Source organism: Salmo salar, chromosome 11 (genome assembly GCF_965601325.2).
Source record: "Salmo salar chromosome 11, fSalSal1, whole genome shotgun sequence".
Taxonomy (NCBI): Eukaryota; Metazoa; Chordata; class Actinopteri; order Salmoniformes; family Salmonidae; genus Salmo; species Salmo salar.
The window spans coordinates 102,481,867-102,504,534 of record NC_138301.1 but is presented as its reverse complement, the minus strand read 5'-3'; the positions used below and the strand labels follow the sequence as shown (position 1 = coordinate 102,504,534).

The window sequence follows — 22,668 nt, the reverse complement described above, 5'->3', positions numbered from 1 at the left end:
TTTTGTGCAGCATAGCGTGACTGTGATAGGGCAGCAGGTCCAGACCTCTCGCAGGCCCTCACGGTCCACGCAGCGATGATCCACAACGAGATGGTAAAGACCAGCAACACGGTGCCAGGGCAGATGGTCATTAGGGTCTTCATGACGAAGCGTGTGTTGAAGTTGATCTTGTTGAGCGCCCCGATGCTGCGGGACGAGGCGTCTGTGAAGAGCTTGCTGTGGAGCAGCATGACGCGGGCGATGAGATACAGCCGCAAGAACATGGGGATGGACAGGATGATGTCCACGTCCGCGTCCGTCTTGGACGGGGTGTAGGAGAAGGCCAGGCGCGCTGTCCAGGTGAAGGTGTAGTTCCCTGGGATGGGGTGGATGGCGCACACCAGGATCTCCAGGCAGATGAAGAAGATGCGCTCGTAGGTCATGGCTATCCTCCAGTCATCTGCTGCATTGTCCACCATGAATAACTGAATAACAACATGGATGGAGGGGGAGAGGGAAGCTGACAGAGGTTACTGAACAAGCTCTGGTTAGATGCAGCCTTTCATTTTAATCATGGTGGCATCAGACTAAATTGATCAAAACCATAAACTTTACTACCACACTCAGTCTTTGGAAATTCAATAACTCAAGTTTAATGTCATGGCTGATTGGCATTCAGTGATTCCAATTATTAACTGTCAGCGTTCGCTACACTCTTCACAACATCTGTCACAGAAGTCTATGGGACCTCCTGCATGTGGCTATCATTTCCGATTCCAACGCATTAGACTGATGAGAACATCTGCCACCTCCCACATTAGTATAGGTCTCGTATTGCCTGGCCACAGAGCAGAAGATAGGCCACTCTACTGGGGGCTTCGATGTGGACGGATTTCAACACCTTTAATGATTCTCCTCTATCCCAACTCTTACACACTCACTCATGCATGCTGTACCCCCTCTCCATCTCATCCTTTCCCACTTTTCTCCTCTTACACACCCTTCATCTCTCTCACTCCAATCTAAAGCTCTCCACCATGCTAGATTACGGAGATGTAATTTATAGATCGGCAGGTAATGGTGCTCTCGAGCGGCTAGATGTTCTTTACCATTCGGGCATCAGATTTGCCACCAATGCTCCTTATAGGACAGATCACTGCACTCTATACTCCTCTGTAAACTGTTCATTTCTGTATACCCGTCACAAGACCCACTGGTTGATGCTTATTTATAAAAACCCCTTAGGCCTCACTCCCCCCTATCTGAGATACCTACTGCAGCCCTCATCCTCCACATACAACACCCGTTCTGCCAGTCACATTCTGTTAAAGGTCCCCAAAGTACACACATCCCTGGGTTGATTCTCTTTTCAGTTCGCTGCAGCTAGTAACTGGAACGAGCTGCAAAAAACACTTAAACTGGACAGTTTTATCTCCATCTCTTCATTCAAAGCCTCAATCATGGACACTCTTACTGACAGTTGTGGCTGCTTTGTGTGATGTATTGTCGTCTCTACCTTCTTGCCCTTTGTGCTTTTGTCTGTGCTCAACAATGTTTGTACCATGTTTTGTGCTGCTACCATGTTGTGCTGCTGCTATGTTGTGTTGCTACCATGTTGTTGTCATGTGGTGTTGCTACCATGCTGTGTTGTCATGTGTTGCTGCCATGCTATGTTGTTGTGTTTTCTTGGGACTGTTTTCAAAAAACAGTCCCAAGATTCAATGCTTCCATCTACCCTGAACTAATGACCTTATTGCCCCATACCAACAGATCCACCTACCCCTCGGTGTCATTCGTGTTTGTGATCTAGATAAACTACTACTACCCTCTGTCTCTGGGTATGGCGTTCCCTTCTTCCCCTCATCCTTTTAAATACTTCTCTGCAGATGGACTAAATGCAATCGAGCCTCTCTACTGTTCTTCTCTACAGTTGTCAAATTATTCCCTTCTCTGACACGTAATGCCGATCGTCAAAATATGCACTCAGCCGCTCCCTCCCTGCACTCAATCACCTTGATCTTTGGGTTGTGTATGGGGCCGTCACAACTGGCGGGAGATATTTCACAAAACGTTGCCGTCAGCAAATTTCAGAGAGCTTTCTTTCACTAGCGTATATCCATGGTGACTATATGCCATTCAATATAAAGGAAAATACAACAAATGACAAACCACATTTTAACTGAAGCCATCATATGATGCTTTGTGATTAAATGAATGGTGCTGCGTAGAGACATCTGGCCCTCCGGTGTGTGGGGAATAACATTATGCAAATATGTTTTGATCTTTGTTCTGACTTTTCAAACAGTGTTTTCTTCCTGGTTCTGTTTGAGTATCTGTAATTGGTCCTGTAAAGTATGTGCTTCCCATGGCTCCTGTCTATGCAACACATTAGTGATCTGAACCACTAAATAAGAATTAAAGAACATTCTAAATTCAGGATGAATTAATATCAAACAAAAACAGAAGAAGTCTGAAATCCATCACATATCAGCCAAATGTGTTAGCAGATCAGTCAAAAACATCACAATGTTTAATAATTCAGATTTCCTGATGAACACAAAAACTTGGGAGATAAATAAGTGAAGTCGCACATTATGACTTGACATCCTGCCAATTACCCCCCATTTAGTATAACTCCAGGATCCTTGATGGTGGAAAAAAGTACTGTCCCATTCCTGGAAGCGTAAATGGGATCAATGCGATGTATTTAGAGATAATAAATACATGACAAAATCTTGAATCATTCAACAATCTATCTATCTATATATACACTGCTCAAAAAAATAAAGGGAACACTTAAACAACACAATGTAACTCCAAGTCAATCACACTTCTGTGAAATCAAACTGTCCACTTAGGAAGCAACACTGATTGACAATAAATTTCACATGCTGTTGTGCAAATGGAATAGACAACAGGTGGAAATTATAGGCAATTAGCAAGACACCCCCAATAAAGGATTGGTTCTGCAGGTGGGGACCACAGACCACTTCTCAGTTCCTATGCTTCCTGGCTGATGTTTTGGTCATTTTTTAATGCTGGCGGTGCTGTCACTCTAGTGGTAGCATGAGACGGAGTCTACAACCCACACAAGTGGCTCAGGTAGTGCAGCTCATCCAGGATGGCACATCAATGCGAGCTGTGGCAAGAAGGTTTGCTGTGTCTGTCAGCGTAGTGTCCAGAGCATAGAGGCGCTACCAGGAGACAGGCCAGTACATCAGGAGATGTGGAGGAGGCCATAGGAGGGCAACAACCCAGCAGCAAGACCGCTACCTCCGTCTTTGTGCAAGGAGGAGCAGGAGAAGCACTGCCAGAGCCCTGCAAAATGACCTCCAGCAGGCCACAAATGTGCATGTGTCTGCTCAAACGGTCAGAAACAGACTCTATGAGGGTGGTATGAGGGCCCGACATCCACAGGTGGGGGTTGTGCTTACAGCCCAACACCGTGCAGGACGTTTGGCATTTGCCAGAGAACACCAAGATTGGCAAATTCGCCACTGGCGCCCTGTGCTCTTCACAGATGAAAGCAGGTTCACACTGAGCACGTGACAGACGTGACAGAGTCTGGAGACGCCGTGGAGAACGTTCTGCTGTCTGCAACATCCTCCAGTATGACCGGTTTGGCGGTGGGTCAGTCATGGTGTGGGGTGGCATTTCTTTGGGGGGCCGCACAGCCCTCCATGTGCTCGCCAGAGGTAGCCTGACTGCCATTAGGTACCGAGATGAGATCCTCAGACCCCTTGTGAGACCATATGCTGGTGTGGTTGGCCCATGGTTCCTCCTAATGCAAGACAATGCCAGACCTCATGTGGCTGGAGTGTGTCAGCAGTTCCTGCAAGAGGAAGGCATTGATGCTATGGACTGGCCCGCCCGTTCCCCAGACCTGAATCCAATTGAGCACATCTGGGACATCATGTCTCGCTCCATCCACCAATGCCACGTTGCACCACAGACTGTCCAGGAGTTGGCGGATGCTTTAGTCCAGGTCTGGGAGGAGATCCCTCAGGAGACCATCCGCCACCTCATCAGGAGCATGCCCACGCGTTGTAGGGAGGTCATACAGGCACGTGGAGGCCACACACACTACTGAGCCTCATTTTGACTTGTTTTAAGGACATTACATCAAAGTTGGATCAGCCTGTAGTGTGGTTTTCCACTTTAATTTTGAGTGTGACTCCAAATCCAGACCTCCATGGGTTGATAAATTGGATTTCCATTGATTATTTTTGTGATTTTGTTGTCAGCACATTCAACTATGTAAAGAAAAAAGTATTTAATAAGATTATTTCTTTCATTCAGATCTAGGATGTGCTGTTTAAGTGTTCCCTTTTATTTTTTTGAGCAGTATATATATATTTCCCACTGCCAAAGAAAGCTTTTATTCCACATCTTTAGCTCAAGGACACCCTGAAAATAACAAATGTACACCTCCAGGAATTTGCGCTATAGTTCCACCCACACCAGACACACACACGCGCGTGCACTGCACATACTACAGCCCTCCAATCCCACAGGCACACTGACACTACAGCCACCTACACCACATTGCCACACAAAGAACATTCCACTTGAACATCCGGGCAAATTTCACACTCTCATTAAAGCTAACCTGCAGGCCAAACGCTTCCCACAGACAGCTACCCACCGACAGCTACAGGAAATTCCAAGCGGTTACGTGTACAAAACACTCCCACGCAACATCTCTACCCAATTCATTCATCAAAGCAACACATTTAAAGGTTCCCCCACAACGATCATTTTAAAGCACACAACTAAAGAGCCTTTTGCCCATACGTAACAACATCTAGCTCCTTGAGAGCACTGACATCGGTCAGACTCTGAGGCTGAGGGACGCTGTAACACTAACCAGGTTCTCTGTTGGTGTAGCCCTGCTTGTTAAGCCGTTCCAAGGGAATGTCATTTAGACATGGAAACGCAAGCTGTTACTCCACTGTGTTGTGACAGACGCTATCTTACTCACAGACCTAAGCCATCAAAACAGCTCAAACACAATATCGTCTGCACACAGCACAAAAAGCTCTCATTTTAATAAATAATAATGGCAACAACTTCATGTGACAAAAGTGTTTTGAAAGTTTGTTGCTTTAAAACAATGTAATTAAACATTTAAAACTCGGTTACGTAAGGAAAGCCTACTTGGTTGGTAAAAGCAATTATGGTAATGGAGGACCTGAAATACAATACTTGAGCTCTTTACCTCTCAGCATTAAATATTCCATGCCAGTAGCAGAAGCACTAGTTATGGGGGGGGGGTGTAACTTACATCTGCAGCTGATAACCTGGAATTATGTATGTGGCATAAGGGACAGCAGTCATGTCTCTTTCTACAGTATATCATATGCACATAATTGATAACTTGTCCAGGTTATATCCTGCTAGAATAAACTAGATTGAAGGGGTTTATGGCTTACGAAGTTTAAAAGACCCTCAATGCTACAACAATAGTCCGTCCTATGATCCATGGCCCAATAAAGAGCATACCAGAGAAGGGCCAGAGAGGGCCAGAGGAATAGAAAAAGCCCCGTTGATGAGCCAAACAAACTCTCAGGTCACTCAGCTCAAATCCTGCAGGGCTAAGAGTCATTCCACCCACATGGACCAGTGGACCACACACACACACACACACACACACACACACACACACACACACACACACACACACACACACACACACACATTGTATAACAGAGAGAAAGAGCGGTGTCGCTACACATGGTGTTCTACAAGCCGAGCCCATGCAATGTACAATGGTGGTTGGAAACAGAGAGCCAGAGTGACTGATTCTAACCAAGGCCAATCGCTCTTTAAATATAGCCTCCGGCCATGGTCCAGTGGCTGCTCTCAGACGGATGACTTGTCATCTGATGGATACAAATAGTGTTTAATCATTAAGGGAGCGTTCCTCTTCTCATCATGGGAACATTTCACCCGTGCCGGCCGCGGCGAGCCTGTGCCACTGTGCTGACATTTTTGCCCAGACGACACCATTAAGGAGGCCCTGAGGTAACCCATTCCTCAGTCGGTCTTCTTTCCTATAGAAGTGGTGTAATTTGGGGGTTGGAATACAATGCACATTGGTATCCTATTTCTCCCAAACCTTCAGTACACGTCTTCCAACATACAGTATGTCAGGTAGACATAATGTATACAGTATATAACTCACACTTTGTTGTATTGCATATTTCAAATATTTACCTGTACCTTACCACCCCACTAAATGTAATAGTAAAAGGTTGCAATAAAGGGGTAAACCGATTATTTACAGATTCATTTTAGACATTTTATTTGGATACCAAATGAACAAAATAGTAAAAACATGCTTTTTAACCAGATTTTCAAAACCTTTAAATTGGAAGTTAGAGAAATCTAATCTCTATTGTTCTCTGTAAAATGTTCAATGTTGATTGTATGAATCTGAAACTTGTTGATTCATTGAATGACTTATGCAACTAATTAATTATGTTGTTAGATGTTTAAATTAACACTTTACCTATCTTTATTTGGGCAAAATAACAGGCGTCTCAGTATCAAGTGTCAATCATTGAGATAAATAGGGGTATGTAGCCATTGAGGGCTTCCACCATTTAAAAGTAGTCAACTGGGTGGGGATTCCTAGGGGTTGGAAGTGATCAGCCAATGATCAGAGAGCATTGTCTTCTACAAAGTGGGTTGCCTGTGGTCAGAGAGGAAGAGGCAAAGTGAGAGGTTTTACTCCTCCCATAATTTTGTATGGAGGTCAATGAGGGTCAAATTTGGTTAACAAAAAATATAATTACTTATTTGCTACGTGATGCTTATCTGATTGAATATACGTTTTGAAATGGTTAGGTTGTTACGAATGCAATGATATAAGTGGATGCATGTGGCATTTTGGCAATTTATGCAAAAATTACTTTATTTCAGACTTGTGCCTGTTATCAGAGTCCTAGAGATTGGTAGAGGACTCATCATGGATATATAACAAGTGTTAGCATAGACAATGCCATTGAGAGCTTACACCATTTTAAAGTAGTCAACTCGGTGGGGATTCTTATGAGTTGGGAAAAATCAGCCAATGAAGAATAAGAAAATGTAATACTTTAAAATAGGGGTTGGAACCAGTTTAGGGAACAGAACCGAAAACCAGAAAATAACTACATTTTTAGAGGAACAGAATCAGAACCACGAACGAAAGTTATATATACTCTTCCGGAACAGAACCATTATTTTAAAAGCATGGGTACTGGTTAATAACGTTACTTTAAGTCCCAGGCATTTTTTTCCAGTCCCACAAAAAATGCAACAAAGTGACAATGCAAAGCCCTCACTCTGTCACGCAGAAACGTATTCTTGTGTCTGCCTACCTGCCAGCTGAAAATCTTTGCCTGTGTGTGTAGGCAACCCACCCCTCCCCTCCAAAGCATAGTCTAGTAGCCTACTGATGTTACAAGCGTGATTCAGAAATTAGGGGGAAAGATTTTTTATTAGAGAAGAATGGATTAACCTTTCAATGCTAGTTAAGGATACTATAGACACCACATTTCATATTGGATTTATTAGCTACTAAAAGGTAAGACATGCTTTTATTTTAATTTTGGTGCCGCTCTGCATACACAAGCTTATTAGCTAGCTAAACTCAGCAAAAAAAGAAACGTCCCTTTTTCAGGACCCTGTCTTTCAAAGATAATTCTTAAACATCCAAATAACTTTACAGATCTTCATTGTAAAGTGTTTAAACGCTGTTTCCCATGCTTGTTCAATGAACCATAAACAATTAATGAACATGCACCTGTGGAACGGTCATTAAGACACTAACAGCTTACAGACGGTTGGCAATTAAGGTCACAGTTATGAAAACCTTGGACACTAAAGAGGCCTTTCTACTGACTCTGAAAAACACCAAAAGAAAGATGCCCAGGGTCCCTGCTCATCTGCGTGAATCTGCAGATGTGGCCAGGGCAATAAATTGCAATGTCCATACTGTGAGACGCCTAAGACAGCGCTACAGGGAGACAGGACGGACAGCTGATCATCCTCACAGTAGCAGACCACGTGTAACAACACCTGCACAGGATCGGTACATCCGAACATCACACCTGCGGGACTGGTACAGGATGGCAACAACAACTACCCGAGTTACATCAGGAACGCACAATCCCTCCATCAGTGCTCAAACTGTCCGCAATAGACGGAGAGAGGCAGGACTTAGGGCTTGTAGGCCTGTTGTAACGCAGGTCCTCACCAGACATCACCGGCAACAATGTCGCCTATGGGCACAAACCCACCGTCGCTGGACCAGACAGGACTGGCAAAAATTGCTCTTCATTGACGAGTCGAGGTTTTGTCTCACTAGGGGTGATGGTCGGATTCGCGTTTATCTTCGAAGGAATGAGTGTTACACTGAGGCCTGTACCTTGGAGCGGGATCGATTTGGAGGTGGAATCAAAATTATTGGTTTATATAATTCCTTTCTGTTCCTTTGTAAACCAAGGAGTAATTTCATATCCAGGAGCCAAGATTTATACCAGGACATTGGTCCCAAGATCCAGGCCCATTGAGTTGAGACCATGACAAATTAAAGACTGAATTTATGTGGTCTTGAGTGATCTCAAGATCAAGACCACTAGATAAAGAGTCCATGGGCCCTTTCTTCAATTGTAAGAAACTCAAGTAGAGTAAAGTAGGGCACAGTACAGTAGTTTACAGTACAGTACAGTACAGTATGAGTACAATAAATTAGAGCACAATGTAGTGGAGGACACTACACTACAGTACAGTAGGTTACAGTATAGTACAGTAGAGTAGGTTACAGTATAGTACAGTACAGTAGGTTACAGTATAGTACAGTACAGTAGAGTAGGTTACAGTATAGTAAAGCACAGAATACTGTAGAGTAGGTTACAGTATAGTACAGTAGTGTAGGTTACAGTATAGTAAAGCACAGTACAGTAGAGTAGGTTACAGTATAGTAAAGTACAGTAGAGTAGGTTACAGTATAGTAAAGCACAGAACAGTAGAGTAGGTTACAGTATAGTAAAGTACAGTAGAGTAGGTTACAGTATAGTAAAGCACAGTACAGTAGAGTAGGTAACAGTATAGTAAAGCACAGTAGAGTAGGTTACAGTATAGTAAAGCACAGTACAGTAGAGTAGGTTACAGTATAGTAAAGCACAGTAGAGTAGGTTACAGTATAGTAAAGTACAGTAGAGTAGGTTACAGTATAGTAAAGCACAGTAGAGTAGGTTACAGTACAGTACAGTACAGTATACTGTAGAGTAGGTTACAGTATAGTACAGTAGTGTAGGTTACAGTATAGTAAAGCACAGTACAGTAGAGTAGGTTACAGTATAGTAAAGTACAGTAGAGTAGGTTACAGTATAGTAAAGCACAGAACAGTAGAGTAGGTTACAGTATAGTAAAGTACAGTAGAGTAGGTTACAGTATAGTAAAGCACAGTACAGTAGAGTAGGTTACAGTATAGTAAAGCACAGTAGAGTAGGTTACAGTATAGTAAAGCACAGAACAGTAGAGTAGGTTACAGTATAGTAAAGTACAGTAGAGTAGGTTACAGTATAGTAAAGCACAGTACAGCAGAGTAGGTAACAGTATAGTAAAGCACAGTAGAGTAGGTTACAGTATAGTAAAGCACAGTACAGTAGAGTAGGTTACAGTATAGTAAAGCACAGTAGAGTAGGTTACAGTATAGTAAAGTACAGTAGAGTAGGTTACAGTATAGTAAAGCACAGTAGAGTAGGTTACAGTATAGTACAGTACAGTATACTGTAGAGTAGGTTACAGTATAGTACAGTAGTGTAGGTTACAGTATAGTAAAGCACAGTACAGTAGAGTAGGTTACAGTATAGTAAAGTACAGTAGAGTAGGTTACAGTATAGTAAAGCACAGAACAGTAGAGTAGGTTACAGTATAGTAAAGTACAGTAGAGTAGGTTACAGTATAGTAAAGTACAGTAGAGTAGGTTACAGTATAGTAAAGCACAGTACAGTAGAGTAGGTAACAGTATAGTAAAGCACAGTAGAGTAGGTTACAGTATAGTAAAGCACAGTACAGTAGAGTAGGTTACAGTATAGTAAAGCACAGTAGAGTAGGTTACAGTATAGTAAAGCACAGTACAGTACAGTAGGTTACAGTATAGTACAGTACAGTAGAATAGGTTACAGTATAGTACAGTACAGTAGGTTACAGTATAGTACAGTACAGTAGAGTAGGTTACAGTATAGTAAAGCACAGAATACTGTAGAGTAGGTTACAGTATAGTAAAGCACAGAATACTGTAAAGTAGGTTACAGTATAGTAAAGCACAGTACAGTAGAGTAGGTTACAGTATAGTAAAGCACAGAATACTGTAGAGAAGGTTACAGTATAGTAAAGTACAGTAGGTTACAGTATAGTAAAGTACAGTAGAGTAGGTTACAGTATAGTAAAGCACAGAACAGTAGAGTAGGTTACAGTATAGTAAAGTACAGTAGAGTAGGTTACAGTATAGTACAGTACAGTAGAATAGGTTACAGTATAGTACAGTACAGTAGGTTACAGTATAGTACAGTACAGTAGAGTAGGTTACAGTATAGTAAAGCACAGAATACTGTAGAGTAGGTTACAGTATAGTAAAGCACAGAATACTGTAGAGTAGGTTACAGTATAGTAAAGCACAGTACAGTAGAGTAGGTTACAGTATAGTAAAGTACAGTAGAGTAGGTTACAGTATAGTAAAGCACAGAATACTGTAGAGAAGGTTACAGTATAGTAAAGTACAGTAGAGTAGGTTACAGTATAGTAAAGCACAGTACAGTAGAGTCTAACAGTATAGTAAAGCACAGTACAGTAGGTTACAGTATAGTAAAGCACAGTAGAGTAGGTTACAGTATAGTAAAGCACAGTACAGTAGAGTAGGTTACAGTATAGTAAAGCACAGTACAGTATAGTAAAGCACAGTACAGTAGAGAAGGTTACAGTATAGTAAAGCACAGTACAGTATAGTAAAGCACAGTACAGTAGAGTAGGTTACAGTATAGTAAAGCACAGTACAGTAGAGTAGGTTACAGTATAGTAAAGCACAGAATACCGTAGAGTAGGGTACAGTAGAGTACAGTACAGTATAGCACACTACAGTACAGTAGAATACCGTAGGGTACAGTAGAGTACAGTATAGCACACTACAGTAGAATACCGTAGAGTAGGGTGCAGTACAGTATAGCACACTACAGTACAGTAGAGTAGGTTACAGTATAGTAAAGCACAGAATACCGTAGAGTAGGGTACAGTACAGTACAGTACACTACAGTACAGTAGAATACCGTAGGGTACAGTAGAGTACAGTACAGTACACTACAGTACAGTAGAATACCGTAGGGTACAGTAGAGTACAGTACAGAATAGCGCATTATAGATGTCAATATGTTTTGGCCAAATAGATGTCAATGTTTGAGCTGTTGGCTGGTTGGAGCCCCACTGCTGGCGATGGTGATCTTTAATTTGGACAGATGTACAGTGCATTCGGAAAGCATTCAGACCCCTTGACTTTTTCTACATTTTGTTACGTTACAGCTTTATTCTAAAATTGATTAAATTATTTTTTTGTCATCAATCTACACACAATCCCTCAATGACAAAGCAAAAACTGTTTTTTATAAATGATCAAATATAAAACAAATACCTTACTTACATAAATATTCAGACCCTTTGCTATGAGACTCGAAATTGAGCTCAGGTGCATCCTGTTTTTATTGATCATCCCTGAAATGCTTCTACAACTTGATTGGAGTCCACCTGTGGTAAATTCAATTGATTGGACATGATTCGGAAAGGCACACACCTGTCTATAAGGTTCCACAGTTGACAGTGCATGTCAGCGCAAAAACCAAGCCATGAGGTCGAAAGAATTGTTGTAGAGCTCTGAGACAGGATTGTGTCGAGGCACAGATCTGGGGAAGGGTACCAAAAAATGCCTGCAGCATTGAAAGTCCCCAAGAACACAGTGGCCACAGTTTGGAACCACCAAGACTCTTCCTAGCGCTGGCCACCCGGCCAATCTGAGCAATCGGGGGAAAAGGGCCTTGGTCAGGGAGGTGACCAAGAACCAGATCGTCACTCTGGCAGAGCTCCAGACTTCGTCTGTGGAGATGGGAGGATCTTCCAGAAGGACAACCATCTCTGCAGCACTCTACCAATCAGGTCTTTATGGTAGAGTGGCCAGACAGAAGCCACTCCTCAGTAAAAGGCACATGACAGCCCGCTTGGAGTTTTCCAAAAGGCAACTAGGACTCTCAGACCATGAGAAACAAGATTCTCTGGTCCAATGAAACCAAGATTGAACTCTTTGGCCTGAATGCCAAGCATCACATCTGGAGGAAACTTGGCACCATCCCTACGGTGAAGCATGGTAGTGGCAGCATCATGCTGTGGGGATGTTTTTCAGCGGCAGGTACTGGGCGACTAGTCAGGCTTGAGGGAAAGATGAACAGAGCAAAGTCCAGAGAGATCCTTGATGAAAACCTGCTCCAGAGCGCTCAGGACCTCAGACTGGGTCGAAGGTTCACCTTCCAACAGGACAACAACCCTAAGCACACAGCCAAGACAACGCTGGAGTGGCTTCAGGACAAGTCTCTGAATGTACTTGAGTGGCCCAGCCAGAGCCCAGACTTCAACCCGATCGAACATCTCAGGAGAGACCTGAAAATAGCTGTGCAGCGACGCTCCCCATCCAACCTGACAGAGCTTGAGAGGATCTGCAGAGAAGAAAGGGAGAAACTACCCAAATACAGGTGTGCCAAGCTTGTAGCGCCATACTCAAGTAGACTTGAGGCTGTAATCGCTGCCAAAGGTGCTTCAACAAATTACTGAGTAAAGGGTCTGAATACTTATGTAAATGTGTGTTTTTTTTTATACATTTGCAAAAAATTGGGTATTGTGTGTAGATTGTTGAGGAAATAAAAATGCTTAAATCAATTTTAGAATAAGGCTGTAACGTAACAAAATGTTGAAAAAGTCCAGGGGTCTCAATACTTTCCGAATGCAGTGTACATACCAGCAAATATATTTGAGTCCTAAAATCATACTTTACATATTTTTTGATGTACAGTTGAAGTCGGAAGTTACATAACCTTAGGTTGGAGTCATTAAAACTCGTTTTTCAACCACTCCACAAATTTCTTGTTAACAAACTATAGTTTTGGCAAGTTGGTTAGGACATCTACTTTATGCATGGCACAAGTAATTTTTCCAACAACAGTTTACAGACAGATTACTTCATTGTATCACAATTCCAGTGGGTCAGAAGTTTACATACACTAAGTTGACTGTGCTTTTAAACAGCTTGGAAAATTCCAGAAAATGATGTCATTGCTTTAGAAGCTTCTGATAGGCTAATTGACATCATTTGAGTCAATTGGAGGTGTACCTGTGGATGTAGTTCAAGTTCTACCTTCAAACTCAGTGCCTCTTTGCTTGACATCATGGGACAATCAAAAGAAATCTGCCACAAATGATAGACCTCCAGAAGTCTGGTTCATCCTTGGGAGCAATTTTCAAAAGCCTGAAGGAACTACGTTCATCTCTACAAACAATAGTAAGCAAGTATAAACACCATGGGACCACGCAGCCGTCATACCGCTCAGGAAGGAGACGTGTTCGGTCTTCTAGAGATGAGCGTACTTTGGTGCGAAAAGTTCAAATCAATCCCAGAACAACAGCAAAGGACCTTGTGAAGATGTTGGAGGAAACAGGTGCAAAAGTATCTATATTCACAGTAAAACGAGTCCTATATCGACATAACCTGAAAGGCCGCTCAGCAAGGAAGAAGCCACTGCTCCAAAACCGCCATAAAAAAAGCCAGACTACGGTTTGCAACTGCACATGGGGACAAAGATCGTACTTTTTGGAGAAATGTCCTCTGGTCTGATGAAACAAAAATAGAACTGTTTGGCCATAATGACCATCGTTATGTTTGGAGGAAAAAGGGGGAGGCTTGCAAGCCGAAGAACACCATCCCAACCGTGAAGCATGGGGATGGCAGCATCATGTTGTGGGGGTGCTTTGCTGCAGGAGGGACTGGTGCACTTCACAAAATAGATGGCATCATGAGGAAGAAAAATTATGTGAATATATTAATACAACATCTCAAGACATCAGTTGGGAAGTTATAGCTTGGTCACAAATGGGTCTTCCAAATGGACAATGACCCCAAGCATACTTTCAAAGTTGTGGCAAAATGGCTTAAGGACAACAAAGTCAAGGTATTGGAGTGGCCATCACAAAGCCCTGACCTCAATTTTTTCCTATAGAACATTTGTGGGCAGAACTGAAAAAGCATGTGCGAGCAAGGAGGCCTACAAACCTGATTCAGTTACACCAGCTCTGTCAGGAGGAATGGGCCAAAATTCACCCAACTTATTGTGGGAAGCTTGTGGAAGGCTACCCGAAATGTTTCACCCAAGCTAAACAATTTAAAGCCAATGCTACCAAATACTAATTGAGTGTATGTAAACTTCTGACCCACTGGGAATGTGATGAAAGAAATAAAAGCTGAAATAAATCATTCTCTGTACTATTATTCTGACATTCCACATTCTTAAAATAAAGTGGTGATCCTGACTGACCTAAGAAAGGGAATTTTTACTAGGATTAAATGTCAGGAATTGTGAAAACTGAGTTTAAATGTATTTGGCTAAGGTGTATGTAAACTTCAGACTTCAACTGTATTAGATATTTAGTAGTGACACCTCTTAAAAATACATTAAGATTCATCCAATTTGCTCATTTATTTTCTAAAAATGTTTGCAGACCGACTACTCACCATGTGGCCATAGTGGAGAGGGTTGCAATCCCAGGTCCTGGTGATATTTGTAGTGTTGTGGCTTAAGGCACATTCATTCTACTGTCTTTTAAAGTGTGTGCTTCGGTAGTGACATCAAAAGTGGGGACAGCATTTTTCAGAGATTTAAAAAAATACAAAAAAAACGTATAATTAGATCAGTATCTTTCAGTGTAATAATAGATCAACTCAAGAGGTTCTATTGAAATAAGTGTTAAAAAAAATCACTGATTGCTTTATTTTCAAACATGAAGTTTAGGAGTCACGGATTGGGACAGCCACCTCTCAATAGAAATAGGTGTATCAACACTGACTTTGAACTAATTCATTTAACAATATGTTTGTTATTGCCTTGGATAGAACTACAACATATGATGGTGTAAATAAATGTCCTAAGTTTGGACACTTAACTGTTTTTTAAATTGTTTTTTGGGGGTGGGGGGGGACAGCAATATACACCACTTACATTGATTCACCCATATACTGTATAATAATAATAATAATAATAATTAGGTGGGAGCTTATATTTGTCCTATTTCACACATGTACAACTGTGTATTATTTCACATGTGTGAATTGGAAATGTGTTTTTTGCATATCCCAACTCCCCCTGAGACACCCTCAGAGAGTGACGTCATGGCCGGGGTCAGCCATTATCAACAGTGACCCTGGAGCAATTAGGGTTAAGTGCCTTGCTCAAGGGCAAATCAACGAGCAACCTTTCGATTAATGACGCAACGCTCTAACTGCTAGGCTACCTGCCACTCCTATAGGAGTTCAAGCAGCCTGGGTTGGTTACTGGTTTCACAATTCTCAATATAACTAATGGAGTCCAGCTCAATATTTAATCTATGTAATGTGGAGATAGGAACATATATCTTGTAACTGAGACAAACAAATCGCTCAATCTCATTAGGGAATTAGGTTGAGAGGTTCAGCCCAATAAGAAATGAATGCAATGGTTTATTTATGATATCAAAGTGAGGCACTAAGAGGCCACTTTGCTGAGTAAATCTCAAGCTGTAGGTTACATTTTCTTTACATCTGAAATCAAGTGATTACTTGATAACATAGTTTCTCTAAGGGTAGCATTCAATTGAAATTCTAAAATATGCACCACTATATGAAAAGAGAATATCATAAGTAAATCTCTCTTTGTTTGGATTGCTTTAGCTGGAGACATGTTTCTCATATAAATGATATAACATCTATGTTTCTGATCAAATATAGTGCATGGGGTAGCAAACATGATCAACCCGTTCAGACAGAGAGACAGAGAGACAGAGTACAGTTGACGTCGGAAGTTTATATACACTTAGGTTGGAGTCATTAAAACTCATTTTTCAACCACTCCACAAATTTCTTGTTTACAAACTATAGTTTTGGCAAGTCGGTTAGGACATCTACTTTGTGCATGACACAAGTAATTTTTCCAACAATTGTTTACAGACAGATTATTTCACTTATAATTCACAATAGTACGCAAGTATAAACACCATGGGACCACGCAGCCGTCATACCGCTCAGGAAGGAGACGTGTTCTGTCTCCGAGAGATGAATGTACTTTGGTGCGAAAAGTGCAAATTAATCCCAGAACAACAGCAAAAGGACCTTGTGAAGATGCTGGAGGAAACAGGTACAAAAGTATCTATATCCACAGTAAAACGAGTCCTATATCGACATAACCTGAAAGGCCGCTCAGCAAGGAAGAAGCCACTTCTCCAAAACCGCCATAAAAACAGCCAGACTACGGTTTGAAACTGCACATGGGGACAAAGATCGTACTTTTTGGAGAAATGTCCTCGTCGGATTAAACAAAAATAGAACTGTTTGGCCATAATGACCATCGTTATGTTTGGAGGAAAAAGGGGGAGGCTTGCAAGCCGAAAAACACCATCCCAACCGTGAAGCACAGGGGTGGCAGCATCATGTTGTGGGGGTGCTTTGCTGCAGGAGGGACTGGTGCACTTCACAAAATAGATGGCATCATGAGGATGGGAAATTATGTGGATATATTGAAGCAACATCTCAAGACATCAGTCAGGAAGCTAAAGCTTGGTCGCAAATGGGTCTTCCAAATGGACAATGACCCCAAGCATACTTCCAAAGTCGTGGCAAAATGGCTTAAGGACAACAAAGTCAAGGTATTGGAGTGGCCATAACAAAGCCCTGACCTCAATCATATAGAAATGTTGTGGGCAGAACTGACAAAGCTTGTGTGAGCAAGGAGGCCTACAAACCTGACTCAGTTACACCAGCTCTGTCAGGAGGAATGGGCCAAAATTCATCCAACTTATTGTGGGAAGCTTGTGGAAGGCTACCCGAAACGTTTGACCCAAGTTAAACAATTTAAAGGCAATGCTACCAAATACTAATTGAGTGTATGTAAACTTCTGACCCACTGGGAATGTGATCAAAGAAATAAAAGCTGAAATAAATAATTCTCTGTGCTATTATTCTGACATTTCACATTCTTAAAATAAAGTGGTAATCCTAATTGACCTAAGAGAGGGAATTTTTACTAGGATTAAATGTCAGGAATTGTGAAAAACTGAGTTTAAGTGTATTTGACTAAGGTGTATGTAAACTTACGACTTCAACTGTATCTGTGCCCTTGAAAGCCTGTTTGTTCAGTGAAAGCTTTGAGGTCACCAGCCAGCAATGGCTATCTGACTCCAGTCTGACGTCTCAGGTTGAGGACAGATTTCACTGTGAGAAACGCATAGCATCTCCTGCAGTAACACAATGGTGTCTCTAATACACACACAAACACACACACACACACACACACACACACACACACACACACTAAGCTAGGCAGGGCTTACTTTAGTCACGACAGATTGACAGCTGGGACTCAACCTATTATTATGACAACCAATTGAAGGAAGGGTAGATTTCTGTGATTACATAAAATTGTACATGGCCACTATATTGGCCTTTACATAAAAGCCTCTTGGCAAATAAACACTAACTCAAGGAGAAACCAAAGTCACATATCAAAGTGTCCCTCACAGTCCTTTTAAAGTAATCATCATCTTAGAGAGGGCAAACGACATGCTTAGAGCATTTCTCTTGATAATATGAATCCTTAATAGTGACAGTGACAAATCTAAATCAGAGTACAAACCCAGCTTCCAAGCTTTCAAGCTGAGCTAAGTTCACACACCACCCTAGACGGCTGCCTGCCACCAGAGGAAACAAAGGACACAATTATTATAGATTACTAGCTGTCACCAAACGACATGACGTCTGTATCATACCTTGAACAGATTGTATTACCTGAATTAGCATATCCTACAACATTTGTCGATACTTGCTGATGTTAAAATCCAGAATAGTGGATAGAAAAACAGAGGATGGCTTCTAATGGCATAGAGAAGTCTGGAGGGTCTCTGAACCTTGAGACATCACACTGAGAAGACGGAGAGAAATCCTTTTAATGTACCATGTCACCAATCCTTGCCATCATGTACAAGGTGTGTCCCCTAAGCCTGCCTGTGACAGTCTGTGTCCAAGAGATGTCCTCTGACTGACCTTGGGACATTTCAGACACTGAAAACAAAAGGGGTGTCCCTGTACTGTCAAAGCAGCCCAGAAAGGTGTGGAAGTCAACTCTTTCCAGTTTATACAGTTGGGACAAGTAGATGACTTTCAAGAAGCTAGTGTAGAGTGTGGGCACCTCTCTTCAGTCTGAACTATTCATCTATATTTGACAGGCATCTGTGAGTACAGATGGATACGCATGCATAATCTATCTCACTGAGGATGGAAAATAGCCCATACAAAGAGCAGGATAGGGTGCAAGCTCTGCGCTAGAGCGATATACCAATACTACCACTACTGATACAGCTGCAAGCAGCAATAAAAGAGCCATTGAGTGGGGCCACAACCTGGGTGACTAAGGATAGTGTTGAGTAATACTATAGCTGCAAACGGTTGATATGGAATTTAAGTGAGAATCACTAGCCAAGGTGAGAATTGCGATATTGAGTCATATACCAGTCTGAATAAGACTGAAGGATATGAAAATCTAATAACTGAATGTAAACTACACGTATCAATCTGATGTTTCTAATATAAACAAACATATTGCAACCCATTTTACTTTGAAAATAATATCACTGAGCCAAAACAACCCTCAGCATATTTGTGCTTTTTCCATAATCACAATAGTCATTCACAATACTGCCTTCCCTTTGATGTTGTCAGGAAAATTGTTTAATTCATGAAATCTCAAATCGGTGTCTAGAAATACAAAGAGCTGACAACTAAGTAAGAACCATGGAAATCATACCATCTTGGAAGTTTACACTTCACACTATAGAGAACTATTTCTGAGGAAATGTAAATGGTTTGGTTATGTATCAAAATATGGTAATGATCAATAAATGTTTCTCTCATCCCATGCAGAAAAGAAAGCTTTACAGTAGGCCATTTGAAAGGGAGCCATGTTTTACTGTTGAGCAATTTCAATGATTGATATCCCTCTGGGGGCTTTAAAAATCCTAATTATAAACTGGTTGGTTCGAGCCCTGAATGCTGATTGGCTGACAGCCATGGTATATCAGACCATATACCACGGGTATGACAAAATATTTATTTTACTGCTCTAATTAAGTTGGTAACCAGTTTATAATAGCAATAAGGCATCTCAGGAGTTTGTGGTATATGCATTGTGCGTAAGAACAGCCCTTAGCCGTGGTATATTGGCCATATACCACACCTCCTTAGGCATTATTGCTTAAATATAAATTTAGGCTAATGGATACAGGCAATTAGCCTAGTGGGATTCGAACTCGTGACCTTCCAGTTACTAGCCCAACACTTGAACCGCTAGGCTACCTCCCGCCCAATGCAGCCTCAGCAAGGTTAAAGAAAATGCCTGGCGTTGGTAAATGCATTTCTTCTCTGGTCAATTTCATTCATGTGGAGCAACGTAATGGATTCCTGACCAGACTATACCTCTTGGTGAGGAACACCACTGAGGGCGCACCATTCATTGTTTTATAACATGGTTCTACAACAAAGACATAAGTGCTGAATTGCAGGAAGAACACTCATAAGTGATGCAACAATGCTCTGACGCAAGGTCATAAAATGTAGTTTTGTCCAAGTGCTGGAACTATTCAATGAAGCTGACAATCCAGACCAGTTAACCACTGGAGGTTTGGAAGATGCAGGACACAATATTGAGATGCAAGTGCCAGCCACTATCATAGTAAAATATTGATTTGGCTAAGAGTGGGAAAGCAATGACATTCCATAAGAGCAAAATAAAAATGCATTATTGGTTTATAAAGTCTTCAATGACAAGAAAAATATTAAAAATGGAGCAATAGTGTTTTGGTTATGATAAGGTAAGACACTTTTTCTGACCTCATGAAGGTGTTTATAAATCCTATACTTCAAGAGCTATATTTTAGTACTTTAAATTACCAGAAGTCTTAAAGCTTTACAGCTTACGTTTTCAAGGTATGGGTCAAGATGTCAGTGAAATGATTTCATGCCATAATTGGATTAGGCCACCCTTTAAAGAGGAAATGTAGGCCTACTTAACCTGGAAATAATCCACTTCATTTCAGAGTAATTGCACTCATTGAAGTCACTGAAGGCACTGCACTAAACCTGTATATAAGACCTGTATATAAGACCTGTATATAAGACCTGTATATAAGACCTGTATATAAGACCTGTATATAAGACCTGTATATAAGACCTGTATATAAGACCTGTATATAACTGTATTCTCATGTTTCTTTTCTTTTTTTCTTCTCTCACGTTTCACATGTTTTCATCCCATCTATATTACTACCTTTTATTGTGCATTGTTGGGAAAGAGCTGGCAAAATAAGCATTTAACTGTACTGTTTTACACCTGCTGTGTCCTGTGCATGTGACAATACAACTTGAAACTTAAGTCGGTTGAGCACATCAATGTCTTGAATACAATTATTCTGCAAACTCGCACGCATACTAACAGGCAATGACAGCACTGTGCACTTAAATAGCAAATGTGTAATAACACGTATGGCACTATTATAACCATAGTTAATCTGTAGGGATGTGAATGACAATGACATGAAAAATAACCATGTTACCTGAATCTCCCTTGCGTGGTATATGATAACCAGACCAAGGAGAATGATTGTAGAAAGGCTTATCAGGCATTTTAGAGCTAATGAATACAAGGACTCCTGCAAAAAGAAAAATAGCAATAGTAATACAACAGCACATGTAATCATACAACAAACAGTAGTAATCTTTCAAAAAGGAAAAACGAAGCTATATTAGTAAACCCTGTCTAAATGCTCTTAACGCATGGGATACCATGTGTCACTATGTCAGTGGAGCTTGTAAGCCTACCTGGACTAAATGATCGCGAGCCTATCCAGACATGTAAGGTGTAGCTGATTGCATAGTTTACGGGATACATCTTCAGTCTTCACTGTCTAAATATTTGATTTGTAAATAAAACAAGGCGACTATACTACTACTGGTTTAATGCACTTTAAAATCAAACTTTCTGTTTTTCCTGGTCCACTCAACATGCCAGTCAATTAATTTGCCCGACCTAGATATTACCGCACCGTACCGGGATTGAGTTGAATACGTACCTTTCCATACGCTCCCCATGAGAGTTCAGTCTCTATAACCATAACAACGATCCCAAACATCCCAAAGATCAACGCATAGTCGCTGAGGCGCTTCCTTTTCTCAAACAAGGCCCTTCTATGTCCAAGCTTTTGCCCAATGTTCTGGTTCTTCTTTTTACCCGATTTACTGCCACTGTTGTTACATCCAGCCCCTCCGTCTCCCGATGCGTAAGGCATCAGGGTGGTCGAATTGTTCTCCGGTTTAGATGCTAGGGTGTCCGACGCATCTGCGGTGGAAATTGGTTGTAAAGGCTGGGACTCTGAATCAAACTCGTGTAGGTTTCTGCGGGACGAGCTCAAGTTGCTCAGCGGCCGCATTACGCCGCCGTTGTATCTACAGCTGCTCATGGCTATTTCGTTATACGAGTTACTCTCTTTGTGGCTGCTGCTCGGGCTGTCCCGCTGCCGATTGTGGCAGTGCTGATGGTGGTGATGTCTAGGTGAACTACCATGACTGGAGGGCTTGAACTCACAGACGCTTAATTGACAACCTTGCCTCGAAGACGCTACGGATGGTGTCCTTACAGTTCCTTGAGTGGTCGCCGACGTCCCGCGAAAAACTAGGCTTTTTCTTGCATCACAGGTACAGTTCTTGCAGGTGCAGCATTGGTTTCGCTGCTTAGTGAACCGTTCCTCTCGTCCGCAGTAGTGCTGATACTTACAGTGATGCTGGAACTGCTGCTCTTGAAAGAAATCGTTCTTCAACTGCAATGGGGTTTCCATGTCAGTGCTGCTGTTTAAAGCAGCAGTCGAGTACCACCATGCACCCGCCGAAGGGCGTTGTGGTAGGTAAAGGAGGACAGCTACGGAGCAAGATGAGACCCATTTCGGCTCCTGTAGAATGTAAGCGATGCCTCGGATTGGACAGACAGGACCAACACAACTGTCTTGACGTCATTGAAAAGGTTGCAACATCTTTTGGAATATTCACCCAAGGAAAGTAGCATGTCAGTAGAGGAAAAACTATCTTACAGGTGAGACTGCTGAGACTGCTCACGATGAGCAATAACATCCTTGAGGGTGAAATATAAGGTTATTCCATAGGCTCCTAAACGAAGTCTACTGCTATACATGTACATTGGATCTCTCACCGATGTTCACACTGATGTTCACTATAATATAACATTGGGGTAGCCTACCATACACTAAAACAAATGTGCTAAACAACTCATATCATATATTGTTTGGTGTACACAATGTCTA

At 41.7% G+C, this 22,668-nt stretch overlaps 1 protein-coding gene across 1 annotated transcript in view; it reads right to left on the bottom strand.

Moving 5' to 3' along the window:
• The window catches only part of LOC106563202 (small conductance calcium-activated potassium channel protein 2), a 37,887-nt gene extending 15,219 nt beyond the window's left edge, over window positions 1–22,668 (bottom strand). The window contains exons 1-3 of the mRNA XM_014128545.3: window positions 21,427–22,668; window positions 20,911–21,006; window positions 46–464 (exon numbers count right to left, since the gene is read on the bottom strand). Of these exons, the coding sequence (XP_013984020.1) occupies window positions 46–464; window positions 20,911–21,006; window positions 21,427–22,188 (1,277 nt within the window). The 5' untranslated portion in view covers window positions 22,189–22,668. The remainder of the gene's footprint in view (window positions 1–45; window positions 465–20,910; window positions 21,007–21,426) is intronic.